The 20,765-nt window shown below is 39.8% G+C and overlaps 1 protein-coding gene across 8 annotated transcripts in view; it reads right to left on the bottom strand.

Annotated features, from left to right (window-relative positions):
• Positions 1 to 20,765, bottom strand: part of LOC133411869 (partitioning defective 3 homolog) — a 239,468-nt gene that overhangs the window by 54,155 nt on the left and 164,548 nt on the right. For 5 of the 8 annotated variants that reach the window (XM_061694629.1, XM_061694635.1, XM_061694630.1 and 2 more), the window contains 6 exons: positions 14,221 to 14,449; positions 13,274 to 13,428; positions 12,437 to 12,481; positions 4,519 to 4,749; positions 1,824 to 2,085; positions 1,598 to 1,714 (listed from right to left, as the gene is read on the bottom strand). In XM_061694629.1, coding sequence (XP_061550613.1) covers positions 1,598 to 1,714; positions 1,824 to 2,085; positions 4,519 to 4,749; positions 12,437 to 12,481; positions 13,274 to 13,428; positions 14,221 to 14,449 — 1,039 coding nt within the window. The remainder of the gene's footprint in view (positions 1 to 1,597; positions 1,715 to 1,823; positions 2,086 to 4,518; positions 4,750 to 12,436; positions 12,482 to 13,273; positions 13,429 to 14,220; positions 14,450 to 20,765) is intronic. The other 3 variants (XM_061694631.1, XM_061694632.1, XM_061694633.1) reach the window with 2 other exon arrangements.

Raw genomic sequence — 20,765 nt, 5'->3', positions numbered from 1 at the left:
CACGGCAAGCTACGCAGAGGTGCTGCGCGGGGCAATTCGTCAGTCACGTGATGCAATGCGGGCATTGTCGGCCGCGCGACCGCGGGAGTATAAAGAGGCCTTAAGTCTTCACAAGGTTTTCACACACTGTTGCTGATATTTTGGTCCATTCCTCCATGCAGATCTCTAGAGCAGTGATGTTTTGGGGCTGTCGGTGGGCAACACAGACTTTCAACTCCCTCCAAAGATTTTTTTATGGGGTTGAGATCTGGAGACTGGCTAGGCCACTCCAGGACCTTGAAATGCTTATTACGAAGCCACTCCTTCGTTGCCCGGGCGGTGTGTTTGGGATCATTGTCACGCTGAAAGACCCAGCCACGTTTCATCTTCAATGCCCTTGCTGATCGAAGGGGGTTTTCACTCAAAATCTCCCGATACATGGCCCCTTTCATTCTTTCCGCTACACGGATCAGTCGTCCTGGTCCCTTTGCAGAAAAACAGCCCCAAAGCATGATGTTTCCATCCCCATGCTTCACAGTAGGTATGGTGCTCTTTGGATGCAACTGAGTGTTTTTACCAAAAAGTTCTATTTTGGTTTCATCTGACCATACGACATTCTCTCAATCCTCTTCTGGATCATCCAAATGCTCTCGAGCTAACTTCAGACGGGCCTGGACATGTACTGGCTTAAGCAGGGAGATACGTCTGGCACTGCAGGATTTGAGTCCCTGGTGGCGTAGTGTGTTACTGATGGTAGCCTTTGTTACTTTGGTCCCAGCTCTCTGCAGGTCATTCAATAAGTCCCCCGTGTGGTTCTTCTCAATATCTCGGCGGCCAAGCATTCAGATGTGGGGTCTTACCATTGTGAAGCAGATTTCACCAAGCGGTGGATTGTTCGCACATTAATAGGGAACGTGAGCAGAAATGACAGTTGGCGACTCACAACCCCACAGAGGGGACGTGGGTGAAAATTAAATTGGATATTTTGAGAGGACTACCCTGCGCTCCCATTCAATCACTTCGACATCAGTGTTTATCGCTCACACACATTTTGGCAACAATGACTGCAATCTTCGCTATTTAACCCACACTCCACAGTTGTATTATAAATATAGTAAAGTATTCTTCTAAAACACAACACATATGCTTTATATACTGTATTTGAATGGCTTGGCAGCGGCCGCCCGCATTTACGGCAGTGTGCGTTCCTGAAGTTATTCTCCATAAAATGAGCCCGAACACAGCACAATTCTGGTTCCAAAATGCTTATGAATTTCTTCCAAAATAAACTGAAGACAGAAGAAAATTTGGGATTTTGACAACACAGGACCTTTGAGAAATGTGGAAAGAGGAGGTAGACATGTAACATAGTGCTTAACTTGGGAATTTTATAGTTTAAAATGTAGAATTTTGGGAATTCTTGTAATGTGGAAATTTGTCAAATCCTGAATTTTGTGACTCTTTCAAAATTTGAATAGTTTAAATCGGTTGAGAAATGTGGAAAGAGGACAAAAAAGCGGACAGAATAAAATAAATAAATAAAATATATTTTGGATATTGCTCTTCAGTATTTACACAATAATTGCAATTTTATGTATTATAATTATATCGAAGTCACCTTTCCTGCTCCATCCTCATTTTCAGCGTCTCCTCGTCCGAAACGTGAGTCTCCTCCGGCCGCCATTTGCTGGAACCTTTGCGTTCCATCCTGTCATCTTTGCGGTGCTTCCCAAACCTGAAAACATCAAAAGGCAAAAACAAAAATAAATAAATAAATAAAGAACGAGAGTGATGAATAAATGAACAAGTCAAACCTATTGGGCATCAAAACGCATCCATTGTACCTGAACATGTCTCCGAGTCCTTTGAGCATTCCTTTCTTCACTTTTCCCTTCTCCTTGTCTTTTTCTTTGTCTTTCTGCGCATCCCCCTTCTTCTTGTCTTTGCCGCCTTTGTCCTTCTTCTTGTCGTCTTTGGCTCTCGAGCTGCCGTTGATCAACGTCGTCGACGTCGTCTTTTCTCCGCCCGGCGACAGTGGCGTCAACTCGGCCACCGTGGACACGGAATCTCTACCTGAGCGAGAACTCTCCTCGGTGTCCTCCTCCACTGCAAGATAGCCAAGTTAATGTTTTTACCCAGGAACAATTGTGTGTGAACTATGCTCTACATTGAGTTCTTGCGTGAAAAACAAGTCCTTGCTAGTGCTGTAGTACTTTTGAGAGGTCCAGGAACCTTTTAGGTTGGGGTCTACAGTGCTCAACATATCTGATGGTATACAGGCAACCTGACTGGTGTCTTCCATGTGGTTGTGTTGTGTTACAAAAAGGCGCACTAAATAAGTCGTTAGCTTAGCTACCAGCTGTTATTGACCTGTTTTGTTGTGAAAGGGAGATTTTTAAATTTGATCTTTACCTAATGTGATTAAGCGACAATTGTTCATTTTCATGTTGATAAATGTTTTCCTTCGTATTTTTATTTTTGTTTTAATATCAAATATTGTTTTGTAACTACTTGTGTGCCTTTTTCCTCATTTAATTAGCTCTAGTCTAGTCTGTTAAAACTTAACTGTGGTTTATCATACCCGAGTTCAATTTCTTTAGCCACACCCAAGCCTAATACTGTCACACCTGTTATCAATCAAGAAATAACTTAAAAAGGACCTGCCTGAGAAGTGACGGAGAGCAAAAGATCCTCAAAAGCTAGACAGCATGCCAAGATCTAAAGAAATTCAGGAACAAATGAGAACAAAAGTAATTGAGATCTACCAGTGTGGAAAAGGTTATAAAGCCATTTCTAAAGCTTTGGGAGTCCAGAAAACCACAGTGAGAGCCATTAATCCACAAATGGCGGAAACATAGAACAGCGGTGAACCGTCCCGGTACTGGCCGGCCGACCAAAATTACCCCAAGAGCGCAGCGACAACTCATCCAAGAGGTCACAAAAGACTCCACAAAAACAAAGAACTGCAGGTGCCACTTTCCACAGTTAAGGTCAGTCAGTGTTCATGACTCCAGCACAAGAAAGAGACTGGGCAAAAAAATGGACTGAATGGCAGAGTTCCAAGACGAAAACCACTACTGAGGAAAAAGAACATTCAGGCTCGTCTCAATTTTGCCAGAAGAAAACTTGATGATCCCCAAGACATTTTGGAAAATACTCTATGGTCTGATGAGACAAAAGCTGAACTTTTTGGAAGGTGCGTGTCCTATTACACCTGGCGTAAATGTAGCACAGCATTTCAGAAAAAAAAGCATCATACCAACAGTCAAACATGGCAGTGGTAAGTGTGATGGTCTGGGGCTGTTTTGCTGCTTCAGGACCTGGAAGACTTGCTGTGATAAATGGAACCATGAATGTTGCCGTCTACCGAAAACTCCTGAAGGAGAATGTCCGGCCATCTGTTCGTGACCTCAACCCTCGAACGTGGGTTCTGCAGCAGGACAATGATCCAGAACACACCAGCAAGTCCACCTCTGAATGGATGAAGAAAAACAAAATGAAGACTTTGGAGTGGCCTCGTCAAAGTCCTGACGTAAATCCTATCGAGATGCTGTGGCCTGACCTTAAAAAGACTGTTCATGCTCGAATCCCCTCCAATGTGGCTTCATTAATACAATTCTGCAAAGATGAGTGGGCCAAAATTCCTTCACAGCGCTATAAGAGACTCATTGCACGTTATCACAAATGCTTGATTGCAGTTGTTGCTGCTAAGGGTGGCCCAACCAGTTATTAGGTTTAGGGGGTAATCACTTTTTCCACACAGGGCCATGTAGGTTTCGATTTTTTTCCCTCCCTAAATAATAAAAAGCTCCATTTAAAAACTGAATTATGTGTTTACCTGTGTTGTCTTTGACTAATATTTAAATTAGTTTGATGATGAGAAACATTTAAGTGTGACAAACGTGCAAAAATATAAATCAGGAAGGGGACAAACACTTTTTCACACCACTGTACTGTAAAATTCAACCCACCAAAGTGGCTAGTGGAATTGGCGGTGTTACCAAACACTGCTGAAATTCACCTGCTTAATGTCAAGCCCTGTTGGAAAGTGATCAAAGTAAATTGTAGCAGGAACTAACTTTTAGCAGGAGGTAACCAGATTTGGAAGTAGCCTAGAAGTTACTTGTACCAGGAAGTTACTTGAACCAAGTTGTAAATTAGGTAAAAACATAACCTACGAAGTCACCTCGTTGTAACTTAAGGTTATAAAGTAACTAAGAAGTGTTCAATAAAAGTTGGGAAACACTTGCACGTTGATCCTAATGAGGCTCAGAGGTAAAGGTGTTCTTTCCAACTCGCCTCCTCCACACTGACCCGTGGTTAGTCACCGACTCAGCAACTCAACAAGCACAACACAAACGGTTAGCGGCCAGTTGTTCGTCAAGATGCTATCACCCCCAATGCAAAGTTTCAGGCACAAGTTACGTGGTAAGCGAGGTCCTCGCTGGGCAACGGCATCTTGCCCGCTCCCCTCTGTGAAGGGCATCGAACGTGTGATTGACAGCATAGAGACCGATGATTTCATGGCGGACGTCTTACGTGTCTCCATGCCCTCGTCGTAGTCTTCCGCGGCAGCCGGCCGATCGTAAGACTTGTCAATGGCGGCACGGAAGCTCTCGTTGCAGCCACGGCCCCGGATGATGCGAGGACGAGGACGGTGAAAAGGAAGGTCCCCGTTTAGCGTCGCCTCGGCCACGGCCGTCTGTAGACTCTCCAGAGAGCTGGACTTCTTCAGGCCCAATGACGGACCCACGTCCCTCGTGGACGAACCTGATTGGAACAAACACAGGAAGACGCATTTAATAAAATGCTTCCTCTCAATGCATTAGAATTGTTGCTTTATTTATTTATATTTTAGGAGAAGTCTGTCTTAAAAGAATACGGTAGCCAATTTTAATGAGAAATTTTATTTATTTTGTGAGTATTGTTATTATTAGTTACTTTGTTGTAGATTGTTTCATGCTTGAGCTTATGTACAGCACAGTGTTACAGTTGTTAAAGTGCTCTATATAAAAGAGTGTTTTTCATTTACTTTTTTCTCTGCTACAATTTTTCCATTTCTCTTTTGTGCGTAGTAAGTAAACAATAGCTGTGAGTAAAACATGGAACTAAAACTACAGTCTAAACTTCTTTACAAATGTATTAGATTATTTTTCCCCCAGACAAGCCGATTGTGTGCTTGTCTAAAATGAAGCCAGTGTTTGTTCTAAATCCTGACAGGTGACTTGAATGCATTCCAGCGCGGTGATTGAAAGAGTCAAGAGCTGTTAAGCAATTACATTTAATGGATTTAATTGCTTGTCTGTCTTATTTTGAAGGTGTTTAAAAAAAAAAAACATTTTTAATCGCTTTTCAATCCACCTTACACGCTTGACGACAACACAGAAATTGTACTTTAGTTACCGCCATGAAATGGTTCATTGGAGACAATTAACACGTTTAGTTATTATCGGCATAGTATGATTATTTCAGACTAAACTTTCGAGTAATTTGTGAAGTAGTTAAGGACTTGAGCGTTCAATAATCACTGGACGCCTTGGTTGTGTGTAGGTCAAGCAGGTCCACAACATAAAATAATCATTTAATGATCCCTTATTGATTATGTAGAACCACAGCTAAGCGCTGGTTTTAAACAACTGTCACGTCAAACCTGTATGGGGGTGAAGCTACCATCACGTTTTTAATGGCGTGTCTGCAAAACGTACGAAAAATCATTGGTATTCAGTTCATTGAGGTCTACTGAGCACATCTATCCATCGATTTTCTCGTGATGGAGCCTATACCAGCTGTCATCGGGCAGGAGGCGGGGTACACCCTGAACTGGTTGCCAGCCAATCGCAGGGCACATAGAAACAAACAACCATTCGCACTCACAGTCATGCCTACGGGCAATTTAGAGTCTCCAATTAATGCATGTTTTTGGGATGTGGGAGAAAACCCACGCGGGCACGGGGAAAACATGCAAACTCCACACAGGCGGGGCCGGGGATTGAACCCGGGTCCTCAGAACTGTGAGGCTGACGCTCTAACCAGTCGCACACCGTGCCGCCCTGAGCACATCTATTCATGACAATACTAACTTAGCACAGCTTTTGCCCTCAAGACCCACTGTACGCTCCATTCCCTTGTGTCCCACTACTACTACCTTTACTAATACATCTACAAGCACAACTTCTACTACTAATACTACTACTTTTTCAAAAACAACTACCACCACTATTTTTACCGATACTACTATTACAACTGCTACTACTGGTACTATTCCTATTTTTTACTAATACCACTACAATAACTAACTACGAGCATAACTTCTACAACTACCTTTAGGCCTACTACTTCTTCAACAATTACTACTACGAGTACTATTACAACTTCTACTACTGTTACTATTTCTACAAATGCATTTACTACTGATACAAGTTCTACCACTGTATTTACAAGCATAACTTCTACTAGTACTACTACTACTTCCACTATTTCTTCAAGGGTAACGACTACTACAACTACTAATACCACTATTTATACTAATAAATACTGGTTGCCAGCCAATCGCAGGGCACATACAAACAAACAACCATTCGCACTCACATTCACACCTACGGGCAATATAGAGTTGTCAATTCACCTACCATGCATGTTTTTGGGATGTGGGAGGAAACCGGAGTGCCCGGAGAAAACCCACGCAGGCACGGGGAGAACATGCAAATTCCACACAGGCGGGGCCGGGGATTGAACCCCGGTCCTCAGAACTGTGAGGCAGACGGTCTAACCAGTCGGCCACTGTGCCGCCTACCTTTACTCATACTACAATAAATATTTTACAAATTCTACCACTATTAATACTTTCTACTACTACATAGTTACTACTTCTACTTCCAGTACTTCTACAACTGAAAATATTACTACTGCTACTTTTACAAATACTACTAACACTATTGATATAATTTGTACTAATACATAAATACTATTATTACTTGTACAAGTTCTACCACTACTTCTATGAGCATAAGCCTCTACTGTTACTACTACTTCTGTGCTTCTACATCCGCTCCTACTTTCACTACTTATTCAAGAACAAGAAATACTACGACTACGTCGACTACTTTTTACAAAGGCAAACCAGCCCCGGATTCTAGTCTGTTTCTGTCTAACATTGAGCTTCATCTTTGAGGTACTTTATACTTTGATACGCATGACGGACAAGAAGCCAGCTGAAGGTCTTCCATGCGAGGCGGCACGTCTTGTTTGGTCTCCGTCAAACAGAGCGTGCATTATTTACGAGCATGTGATTATTTTAAATTCACCCCAGAGGAGATCTAAAATTTCATAAAACAAGTTTGGGTTTTACGCGGTAGGGGAAACTCTCAGCTGGTTTCAATAAATACACACAAGACCTTTTATTGGCTACACTGTAGCTGTAACGGATTTGAAAGGGGAAATTTGATGGAAAATTGACTTTGTTTTTAATGTTTCTATACAAATAGTTGTGTCTGGAGTGCCTGCACAGCGATCAAGTGTGAAATTAAACAACCGAGCCAATCTTTAACTGCCCTCGTACCAGGTTTTTCCAGCATTGACTTTGGCAGCTAGGCTGTACCAAATTCCAGAGCCAAAGAACCACTTTGACGCGACAACTGAAGCAGTTTCATTGCAGAGCAGTGATCGCACAGATTAGCATTAGCTTTCATAATAGCGTTATTATAACATATGACAAAATTGATGACATGGGGGTAGGGGGTGTCTTCGGCCATGTCGTGAGACACACTGCTACCGTAACTGACAAGTGTCATTCGGTGGCTTGGTTATGAAATGCTGCATTCACCAATGCAATGAAATCTGCTATAGATCTGTTAACTGCCAAACATCATCAGCCCACTGGTAGTCAAGCTAACGAAAGCCGGGCTCGCCATTGGCCCAGCAGTGTACGGTGCATGAGACAGATCTGCCGCTTAAAAGAAGCCAATTTCACCACGGCAAGAAATATGCTGTGAAAATGTCTCTAATTGTTAATCCTCAGGGTATTTTGTAAGAAGCTGATCGTGTGATTTTCAACTGATCGGCATCGGCTGAAAATGATGAGATTTTTTTTACATTTTTTAAATTTCTAAAATCAAGAATAAAATATTTTATTTGTTCTTACTTGATTTGATCCACTGCTGACTTATAGCCATCAAAAATGTATCATGTTGGGGATACCTTCAAATAAAACAGTCCCCCCAAAGCATAGTAAACAAAAATGAACGAAATAAAAACTAAAATTGAAAAACATTTTTGTAAACGGAAAGAAAAACAAAAGTTTAAAAAAAAAAACTAACAAACAACATTTTACTCTCGCAAATCGAACTAAAACTATAATTATAGTGAAAATAGCAATTTTCATCATTATCAATTTTATACATGGAACTTTAGGCTTTGATTTTAAGGCATTTATTTCAGATAAATACAGAATGTATACGGAAGGAAGGTCGAACAGTCCATTGGGAATTGTAGTTTACCTACTGTACGTCGCATAGAAGCGACGTCATCGGGCAGCGGCGTCATATTGACGGCTCGCTAGACCAAGCGTACATTTTGCCGTGAATGTTCAAGCTGGTTTTGTTGCTACGCATTGCTAATGGCAACGGCTAAAACGGCTACTGATTAGTTAGCGCCTTCACATAACCTGCACGTCGTTTATTCATCTTTTGGGGGAAACTCAGAGAAACGGACAACAGCCTAGAGTCTCATAATGCCGCTGTCACTTGCCACGAAAGGCAGAGGTGAAAACAGGCAAAGAGTTTGTCTCGCTGACACAGCAAGTGATTGAAGTACTGCAACAACAGGACATCTTTACAGCACTACTTCAACAACAGCGGGAAAACTTGAAAAGCTTTGTCACAATAATCATTCTTTCAGCTCGCAGACGCTGTGGGCGTGTTGCTGAATGCACTGAACCCCCACCTAACTGGGACTTTCAGCTGTCAAATACAAGCACCCTCTCAGTGCACACTCATTGTACTGACAATTTCCCTCCTTTGCATGCATTGAAATTCAGCAAGCCGTTAATTGCGCTGCTTTGGCCGCTGAAGGGTGCACCATAAGAGGCCACAGCCACGCGACGTTCACCGGTCCCCTTGGATGAATTTTTCCCTCCTCCTCCTCTGCCCGTGATGTGCGGCCAGCAACTGTCTTGCTGATGACCCGAACACCGTTAGGTCGGACGTCTGGAAGTTATGCTAATTGCTGTCGGGCTGGCAAGTGGTGCGCAAAGTAACCGATATAGTAAGTTGTCCATTAGATTGAAGCACTTTTTTTTAGGCCAAAATTGTTTTATAGGTTTTTTCGTGGCCTAAAACGTCCAGTACAGTGCAAAGCTATTGCAAAAAAAAAAAAAAAAAAGTTTCACATTTCATCCAAACTTACCACGCTGGTGTGGCTTGGTCATGATGATATTGACGTACAGTACTCATCATAGGTGAGTCGCTTTTATGAGGTGTGAGGAATTCCTAATTTTCCTGCTTCCTAATTCCAAATCCGTTGATAAAGGCGAACGGCCTGACAATTCTTTTTTTACTGTACCAAAAATAGCATGTTTCAGACTCCAGAGACTTCTATTTTGTATTCCTCAGAGTTAACACTGCCACCATGCCGCTCTCTCTCTCTCTCCACTGCGCTCTATGCCACAATAGATATAACCATCATGACATGGCCGCCACATGAATGCCAAACATTCAACATGGCCCCCACGTAGGTAGGGGAGACATATTTTTTGTAATTGGATCTAGTCATATTGTATATCTGTGACCCAGAAATACGTCAGTCCCATTCTCTGCCTGCATTGCGCCACAGCGCCAGTAAAAAACACAATTCTGGAACTAACAGACTTTTGTCCGCAATACGTTATATTGGGGTCCGTTTTATCGAGGTTCCACTGTACATGTATATCCTGTATTTATACAAATATGATATGGTAATATATATCAATACAAACAAAGCATACACATGGGATATTGCCATCTTTGGTCACTCTTGACGATATCATGTGTAAAACAAAAGACGTAGACATTTAAGTAGACGTTTAAAGCTCCTATGGGTGCTTCTTCAAGACCTCCTGCGGTAGAGTTCCGTTATTCACCTGTGCCGGAAGGAAGTGATTTGACCTGTTTTTGGCGACTGCAGATGTTGGATGCACATATAACATATTGAATCAACTTGAATGCGCTCTTTTCATTTTCTTAACGCATTGCCAAGGTATCGGTTCGGGACTGTATCGGCAGATATTCAAAATCAAGTGACACAGACTGCTTTGTGTGCAAAATAATGCTGCAAAGATTTTGTCAGATGACGTATATTTTACATCTTACATCGTTTTTACTTTTCACTTGCGGATATTATCATGACTCCCGTTGTGGAGTGCTAATTTGAACAACGATAATTAGCGAACGATTCCACTACTGTTAGGTCACCGAAGAGAGTCTGGACTAGACAATGACGGATGACTCGCTGTCAAAACGCTGCCTGAAACGAGGATAGAGCACATGCACACCGTAATTAGCCATGCCAAGCTCATCTGCTGAGGGAGAGGGAGGGGCAGGTGTAGGGGGGGAGGGGGGGGAGGGAAAGAGAGAGAGAAAGAGAGAAGATAAAAATCTGTTGTCTTTAACAGTGACCTCAAAACAGAACATGAGCTATTGTGTCTGCTCAACAAGCACGGGGGGGGGGGGCAATAAGGTTCTTTCTCTGCTACAATGTTAACTGATGAATGTTCAGACTATATCAGTTGATCATTGTGGAGAGACGTGGATCACAATTTATTGCACAATGCATAACATGCTGCAATCCCTCACTGAACTTACAAAGACGAAAAAAAAACGTCTGCCTGGTTGGGGAGTGGATAGTTGTACTTTGATAATGTCAAATGTCTTTAGTCAAGTGCAAGAGATGTTGCTTGCTGCTATTTCTAATTGAACTCAGGGAGAAAAAAAATTACAAAACCTTGGACTGATCGCTGCGTAAATACTGTGGAACCATGGCCGAGGAAGGCTCAGAACATTTTTTTTCCCCTCACAGCGCATGAACATCATTCATTCCATGCTTCAGGTGTCCGTTTTTTGCCCCTATGCAACACAAAAGTTGCACTGCATCGTGTGAGGTGGTGGCCATTTAGGGCTAGCAGGAACCACAGTGAACGTAAATATTACTGTACCCGAAAAGGCTAAGACAATGCGCATTGATTTGCTTGCAAACCCCCCGTTCTCATGATCAGAAATTGTGTTTTCACCTCTTGCTACATGGGACAGTATTTATGTTTAATGACACAAAATAAGGAAACTATAACATTCTGTGGCTGAAACAGATTAATTGCATTTTCATTTATTTCAACAGGAAACATAACTTTGGCTTGCCGTTTCAGTTTGAGAACAGGGTCACGGAACAAATTAAATTTGTAATCAGAGGTTCCACTGTAGTTGCGCTTTGATGTAAATTTAATGTAACTAAGATTGTTTAGTCAAGACAATGCATGAGATGCTCCTTGTTGCCGTTTCACAATTAACTCAGGAATTAAAAAAAAAAAAACAAAAAAAAAACAACAGTGGACTGGTCGACATTGATAGTCTTTGTTGTCATTATGGAAATGGAATTATTTTGTTTTATGATTTCATTATTTTTCTGCTTACTGTTATGCCTAACTGAACTCATTCAGACAAAAAAATACCACTGGACAGTTTGACGTGTAGATTGTCTTAATTTGATCCTGTCCTCATGAAATTAACCCTCTAGTCAAGACAGGAAGACAAAAAAAAAACAAAAAACAAACACAACAACACTTTGGCCTGGTCGACATTGCTAATCTTATTTTGACGTCACCATGGAAATATAATTACTTAGTCAATACAGTGCGTGATATGCTGCTTGTTGCTTTAACTCGCTTAACTCAGGAAGATGTAAAAACAAAACACCGGACTGGTCAATGTTAACAGTTGTTCTTTGATGTAACTTTCTTGGAAATAACCTTCGTTATTCAAGAAAGTGCATGACATGTTGTGTGCTGCTGTTTCTCACTGAATTCAGAAAGATGTAAAAACTGTTATTAAAAAAAAACAAAAACAAAAAACAGACTGGTCGATGCATGGATCATCGTAATTAGGATCTTACTGTCTCACAAATGAAGTTGTCACGTAGTACTCAAGAAAGTGCATGATTTGCTGCTTGCTTACGTTTGCATTTAACTTGTTGATTTTGACTTAAGGAAAACACTGCGAATCATTAGCTCCTCTCATTATCCTTTGTCAACTGCTCAGTTCAAGGGGAAAGCAATCAAACACAGATAAACATGCTCAGAGGAAGCAATGCACTGTGGATCTTTTAGAATAACAGCTGATATTTGGAGTGTCAAAATTCATGTTTTCTTTCAGGAGTTCTGAAGGTCTTAGAGGCTACTCTGGCATGTAGCGATCATGCTATCCACTAGCCTTACCTGTGCTGATGTCAGGATGACGGATGAGGTTAATCTCGTCAGCTACTGTTAAAGGAAGTGGAAGACGGGGAGGGAGAGGGGGCGGGCGGGGGCAAAAGATTCAAGGCTTCAGTTAGTGCTCTTGACATTCCTCATGCAACATCCCGCAACAGCAAACATCACAAATGTCAGCAAACGTGAAGGACGGGACACCATGCCAGAGAAGCGGGTGAGTAGAAAGAAGGAGGAATGGAGGCATGAGGACGGATGGAGTTGTTATTGTTTTTATTGATGATGATGATGCTGATGAGTGGGGCAAGACGAGCAGTTTGGGAGGAGGCGTTTCAAGGAAAAAAAACATTTGAGCAAACAAGTTTTTGGACCAAAGAGGACGTTTGAAGAAGATGACGTGTGAGGTGTTAAAAATGATTGGGAAAAAAAGTCAGCTTGACTTTGATGTTTCACCATTTGGAATGAGCCCTGGACACCTTACAGCACTCTTCAGACAACGCTAACACTTTTCGGTAGGGCTGGGCAATATGGCCTCGAAATTAGCACAACAAATCTTTTTACTTTTTTCCCCTTGACTTAAAGAAAATGCAAAAGGCAATTGGCATTACTCATATTAAAAGTAAATTACCGTTCAAGGGTTTGGGAGTCACTTAAAAACTTGCTTGCTTGAAAGGTGCTAAATATAGCGACCAAATGGCTAAGTTGTCAACACTGACTGCTTTTCTAACCTAGCTCCTTTGTATCCGCAGCCATGTTGTTAATGTAAGCTAAAAATCAATTTATCGCCCAGCCCTGCTTCTACAAGTAGGCTATGCATTAGAGTGTTCAAGTGCGACGAGTAGCTACCTAGATCCATGCTCTTGGATTTGCGCGTCTTGATGATCTCCAGCTGGGAGGCATCTCCAAACTGTTTGGTGCGCTTCTCTGACATGCTCTGGCGGCCGAAACCTTCCCGCCGGAAGGCGGCGTCGGCGGCCTGGCTCTCGTCCAGAGTCTGCGAGCTAAGCAGCAAACAAAATAAATGTTGATCACCAGTGCTGCGCAAACCTTTGAGCAAGGGTCACATTTGGCCACCTCATTGGTAGAGGAGGTCAAAAATAATGATGATAAAATGTGAATGTGAAATATGTAAAATTTTTCATTTTATAAATAAAAAAACTTTAATAAATGTCACTTTAAATTCAATTATAATTCACCAATTTAAAAAAAATTAAAATTATGCAAATTGTTAATCTAAGTACAAGAATGAATGCTAATTAACTCATTTTTACTTAATTTAAATTCTTAGTTAATGCTCATTTTAAAATATAATTTAATATAATAATTTAAAATTTAATTTATAATTAAACTAATTTAATACCATAATATTTAAAAACTATATTAGTTATTACATATATATATATATATATATATTTGTTTATGTAAAATAGTTAATTGAAATACAATAATCAATTTCAAACAATTAAGTCTTATTTAGAATAAATACATTTTCCCAATATTTTGTATCTGATGTGAAATTATTTATTTTAAGAATATAATAATAAAGCTATTTTTATCATATAATAATAAAATAATACTTAATGAACCAATTAGTTAAAGATGAAAAAAAAATATTATTTTCTAATATTTCTGTTTTATGCAATTTACAACAAATCAATTAACCTCAATAATAAATAAATAAACAAATGAGAATACATACATTTTAATTAAGCAATTTTAGGAGGAAAAAACTAATGAATGCAATAACTATTCCAGGACTCATGATAATGTGAATGCTTTGGAGCGGGCCGTACATCTTTCTTTCCCACCTGTCCTTGGGAGCAGGGATCTCTCGTGCCCAGGACGGCGTCACGTCAGTGCTGAAGACGTTGCCGCCTCCACCTCCACTTCCACCGACGTCGTCGTGGGAGCTGGACGACGATTGGTCAGACAGGTGAGGAGGGAGGAGCGGCGGCCCGTCATCCTCGATGATGACCATGTCGTCCTGCGGCATGTTGACAGTCGGCGAAAGCTGGTAGTTGCCTGGAAAGGACGACAAGTTTAGCGTTAACAGGCTCACTTTGATACAGTATAAATGGACAAAAATTGCTGATGATATGCTGTTTGCTGCTATGCTTTGATGAACTCAGAAGACAAAAAAAAAAAAAAAAAAAAAAAAAAGACATTGGACAGGTAAACTGGTGGATGCTTAATCTCCACAGTAACGTTGCATATTTGCACAATCATTTGATTGTTGTAGACCACAAACACTCACAGAGGCATTGTGACAGGCGAGCAAGATGACGTGATTCCTTACTAGAAGAATTCTCCCAGTGTGAAACAAAGGACTGCGACTAAAGCTTGGACAAGACTGGTTGGTGATGCGGACAGGCCTGCCCGAGGCTACTGGACTGTACCGCAAGATTACACAAGAATAACTCCAAAAGAAAGACAAGGAAAAAGACATAGAAAGAGGGTGACTTTTTAAGGCACATATTGGGGTCACCGTGTGAAGGCAAAGTAATGCAATGATCTTACGAGTTATTATGAATCACTCCAACTACAATATGAAGTGATTCACACCAATTACGATAGGACTCACTCCAATTAGGATAGATATGATTAAGTCCAATTACGATATTATATAATTCAATCCACATTAGAATCTGATTTACTACAATTTCGATGCGATACGATTCATTCCAGTTTATGACGGGACACGATGTGATCCAATTACAATAAGATACAAGTCACCCACATTACAACAAGATGCGAGTCACTCAAATTTAAGTACGATACACTCTAACCACGATAAAATACAATTTTATCCAATTAAAACAGATCAATTGCTTTACCTGGATAAATAAAAGTTAAATTAAAGGTTAAGTGGAAAGTGTGTTGTGGTCTGACGAGTCTACGCTTCAAATTGTTTTTGGAAATCATGGACGTTGTGTCCTCCGAGCAAACGAGGAAAAGGACCCGCGCAGAGGGCAAAAGCCAGCATCTGTGATGGTATTGGTTTTGGGGGGGGGGGGGGGGGGCAGTTAGTGGCATGGGTAACTTGCTCTGTGAAGGTACCATTAATGCTGAAAGGTACATACCAAGCAACATCTTTTTCAGAGACATCCCTGCTTATTTCAGTAATACAATGCAAACTGAGTTAATATTTGCAAAAAAACAAAGTTTATCAGTTTGAACATTAAATATGTTGTCATTGTACAGATTGAGAAGGATTTGGAAATCATTGTATTCTGTTTTTATTTACATTTTAAACAATGTCCCTACTTCCTTGGAATTCCTTTTTGTACAATTCTTTCCAATTACCATATGATTTCGTGTAATCACGATACAAGATGACATTTTGATTCACTCCAATTTTGATACAATTCACTCAATTTATGATGCAATCCACTCCAAAGCTTTGAAAAGACTGGTCGCTGATGCAGACCAGACTGCAAAACAAGAACGCCAAGAAAAAAAGAAATAAAAAACAAAAAATAGAAGAGGGTGACTTTTTAAAGCAAATAACATATTGGGGACGCCGGGTAAAGGCAAAGCGATGCGACGGGCTAATCAGCTTAGAGAGTTTGTCATCAGGCACAGCGGCGTTCCGGTGTCACAACAGCGTGATTAATTCAAGCTGCGCCACCGCCGCAAATGAAGATAAAAACTTCCCCGCCGACTGGGGCCGGAAAAGAAAATAAGCCGGTGCGCTCTCCCGCCGAAAAGCCGGCCTTAAAACCCCTAACTGATACACACAGTGCAAGACTCTGTGGTTAATCTCCACTTTCATAATGTATGTGTGTGTGTGTGTCTGGGTGTTAGTGGAGTTTTAGGACCCTGAAGCCTCATGCATCAAGCTCACGTTTGTTGTTACAGTGGTTATTTTTCTCTCTTTTTTTTTTTTTTTTTTTTTAAATCACTAGTCGCTAAAATTATGTAAAATTGAAAAATCCTACATTGATGAGGGAATCTGTATTGCATAGTATTTTATCACATCACAAGATTGAACAACATTTGATCATATTTGGAGGTAATCATATCTTCAGTAGAGCGAGTCGTATTGAGTCGAAACCCGAGTGCATCGCATTGGGTCATAACTGGAGTGAATCGTATCATAATTTATTGAAATTTAAGAACATTGTATTGCATCGAAATTACAGAGACAGACTCATATTATAACAGGAGTCTTATTGGGATTGGAGAAAATTGTATCACAGTTAACTATCATAATTGAGATGAATCACATCAAATCATAATAGGATTGAATCATTTTATCGTAATTAGACTGAATCATTACAATGCATTTGGAGTGAAACCTATCAAATCATAATTTGAGTGAATCGTAACGTAAATGATCTCATCTAAGTAAATCGCAACATAATCGGAGTGAATCTTATCTTAATTACAGTGAAGGAATCATATTGCGTTGCAACCCATGTCAATTGTATTGTACCACCGGAATTGGAGTCAATTGTATTCTAACTGGAGTTCCTCATATCCTAATCTGAGTGAATTGTGTTCTAATCAGATTAAATTGTATTGTAATCAGAGTATATCAAATTCTAATCGAAGTAAAACATTATAATCTGAGTGAATTGTACCGTAATGGGCGCAAGGTTCTTATAGTAAATGAAAATTTAGTGAAATACCTGCAACAAAAATTTAACAAAACATTTTCGTAAAATGAAAGAAATTGTAAGTAAGTAAATAAATAAATAAAATGACATTATGTTCACTAAAAATAACTATATTTGTAGCGGAAATGTCCTTAGTTTTCATCTTTGTCGATTAATTTCATACATGAGCTTTAGGCATTGACTTTATATGTATTTATTACGGATAAATACATGGATACGGAACGGATACGGAAAGAAGGTTGAACAGTCCTTTGGGAATTGTAGTTCACTTAGCGTTGTGTAGTGTTGCCTTGGAATGACGTCATCGGGCAGCACCGTCATATTGACGGCGCGTCAGACCAAGCGCAAGTTTTGCCGCAAAGCTAACTTTCACGTCCAAGCTGTTTTTGTTGCAACGTGTTGCAAACGGAAATGGCTAAGGCGGCTACCGATTAACTAGCGCCTTCACGGAACCTGCACGTCGGTTATTTGTCTTTTGAGGAAAACTCAGAGAAACAGACAACAGTCACAAAATGCTGCTGTTTCCCGCCACGAAAGGCAGATGTGAAAACAGAAAAGGAGTTTTTCTTGCTGACACAGCAGCTGATTGAACTACTGCAAAAACAAGACATTTTCAAAAGGAATACCTCAGCAACAGCAGGAAAACCTGAAAAGCTTTCTCACGATAATCATGTACTCAACTAAAAACAGACTGGATGCACTTTCACTGGAAATACGGTAGGTAAAATCAAGCTTATGTTCTATCTAGCTGTCTAGAAAGTCCACTAGAAGTTTGCAATTTAGCAACAAGGGAAAGAAAACGCAAAAAAGAACTTGATTTTTTTTTTTTGTAAATTAAACACTTGTAAGTTAAACACTTTTTTTAAAGGGCCATACTACAGCATCTGTCTCATGAATGGTTTTACTGCACATTGTGATGCAATCTGATCTAACCTTAGAAGCAGTATTACTGTGCACTTCAAATTCTGTGGACTGCTATACAGTACCTGTATTTGATTTGTGGATGGTTGTTCATCTGTTAGTAAGTTAATACATTTTTAAAAAATCAAAAAAGGTATTTTTTGTTGAGTTTTTATTCCCCAATACTTGATCATTTCCCCCCCCTCACACTTGTCAAAAAAATTTAAATACTCAAACGAATAAAACCTAAACTAAAATGAAGCATTTTTTAAAAAATAAAAAATAAAACCTGCTCGAAAAACTAATTAAAACTAACTGAATTTGAAAATGAAAAGTCAAAACGAAAGAAAAGGTAACTAATGGAAAATCCCAAACTATTATAACCCTGAATCGGAGTGAAACATATTGCGGCTTAGCGAAACAGAATTTTACCACATAAATGGAGTGAATCGTATCATAATTGCAGTGAATCATATCTTAACTGGAGTAAATCATGTTGAAATCTGAGCAAATTATATCATAATTGGAGTAATTCATATTATAACCGAAGTGACTCGTATGACATTGTAACCTGAGTGGTTGGTAATGTATCACATCGTAATTGTAGTGAATTGTTTCATAATTGTAGAGAATGGAGTTCAGATTGTCCACCTTGAACTGAACCACAAGTGCTAACAATCTCTCACCTTGAGTGCCCTCACTCCGCATTAACGTATTTAAAGAACTCCCTTTGATCCTCCAACACGTGTGCTCTGTTTTTGTTTGATAACATAAATGTAATGTGTCAGCAGCATGGCCTGGTTCTGCTGAAATATCACAGATGAACACAAAGGTGCCAGGTACTTGAAAATGAGCATCAGCCACCAGTGCAGCCCATTTACATGAAATGCGGCATACGTGTTCTGCAAGACTGGACCCACGGAAATCAGTAAAGAAGCTAGGCTGTTAAACGCACTTTGGTTTAAGTTTCAACTTCCATCCAATTCTCCTTGCTACTTCTCAAATTCACTCCAGCTTCTGCATTAGGAATGGAACATCTCGTAGTGTGAAAGTACATTTTGCATTTAAAGCAGTGTGCAAGTTAATGTTTTAAACATCATATGTCGTTTCTGGTGCACTCAACACAGTCTAGAAAGATAAATACTTCATAATGTGTTCAAAGTAAAGTTGAATACAGTGGGTTTTTTTTTGATACGAGCTGTTGCTTGGCCGATTTTTTGTGTGAACAAAAGTGAACAATTCTTCTTTACAAAAAAAAAAAAAAAAAAAAAAAAAAAAAAAAAAAAAAGCTTCAAATTGTTAATTGCCACTCCTGGTGGGTGAAGTAAATTCAAGTTTACTGGCTAGCTTCATGCTAACACACAATGCATAACGCCATTGACAGGCTAAAAAAGCAGAAGGCTAGCATTGTTGCGGTAATTATATATTATATTTGAACATAAACTGTATATATTATATTTGAGCATAAACAGTAACAACACATGTAGAACATATAAAAATGCTCAGAGTCATATATTCTTTATCCTCTGTGAAAAACAAATGTTATTGGAGCTTAGTTTTGACTGTCTTTCTGTTTAATCAAATCTGTGTAGTATGGATTATACTGCCCCCCTGGTGGCCAATGAGCACACATCAGGAGACCCATTGAACTGAAGCATTAAATCAGGACACACAAATCGTTTCATTTATTACATTCTATTCAATTATGTTATTAGCGTGTTTTTAAGAAGTACAATTAACACCAATTAATGACATCTCCATTCACTACAATGAGAAAAGATGATTTGAGATACTGTTTTGAGTTATAAGCGTGGTCAGGGAGCAAAGTAAACTCCTAAGTCACAGCACTGCTGTATTTCATACTTCAGGTAAAGTGTACTGCTCGGTTAAAACCCGCTACTAAATCTATTCAACAAGCTGCTTCCTAATTATGCAAAGAGAAGAAACACAATGAGGAGATGTCACTCACACCTTTTTACATCTCTATTCAGAGCATCCCGTCACCCCCTGCCCCAACACCTCCTCTTCTTCCAGTGAAATGTCAGCTATTCTTTCTCTAAAGATATTATTCATCACGTCTCAGGTGTTGCTTTTGTTAGTATTTTGAAGAAGCAGCAGCCATACATTTCTCATTATTCTATTGATTTTAAAAGACAATGTAAGCCGAGATGTGGAATCAAAGGCAGAACCACGACCAAGTAAAAAGGTTTCATGTAGTGAAACTGATGCCACACAGACTTGCGACTGAGTGAAAATATTGTAACATACATGCCAGACCACTAGATGGCGCTGTAAAGAAACAGTATGATCACGCACACCAATTGGCCCTCCCAAAATCACCTTTTTCATGCCATCAAGTATGAAATATTTTACACTTTGACGTTTTCACGTGTTATTCTGTTGAACGCATTAGTGCTTGTGAATGTCCAAACTATCAATTTTAAGAACCATGAAGAAAATATAAAAATGTTTTAAAAAATACACACAAAACAAATTCAATATGATTTATTAAATGCTACTATACAATTCCCCCCCCATTCAATGCATCATGTGATATGATTTACTCTAGTGATGCACAGTAATTTGGGCCGAAAATAGCAGTTAACCTAAAAACATTTTTCACCAAAATAAAATGTTTCATGCATAACGTCAAATTTTTATCATTGATGGCCGGCGCGCGAATGTGTACACATCAGAGTAAAGAATCCTTTACTATTAACAAGCAATCCCATGTAGAGCTTTGCGGACTATCCTATTGATTTGAATGGGAGGTCATTTATTGACTGGGAGGTCATTTTATTACACGCACCCTACACTCA

This window comes from Phycodurus eques, chromosome 13, assembly GCF_024500275.1.
Source record: "Phycodurus eques isolate BA_2022a chromosome 13, UOR_Pequ_1.1, whole genome shotgun sequence".
NCBI classification, from domain to species: Eukaryota; Metazoa; Chordata; class Actinopteri; order Syngnathiformes; family Syngnathidae; genus Phycodurus; species Phycodurus eques.
Note: the sequence above shows the minus strand (reverse complement) of the source record. Positions and strands in the feature narration are given on the sequence as shown.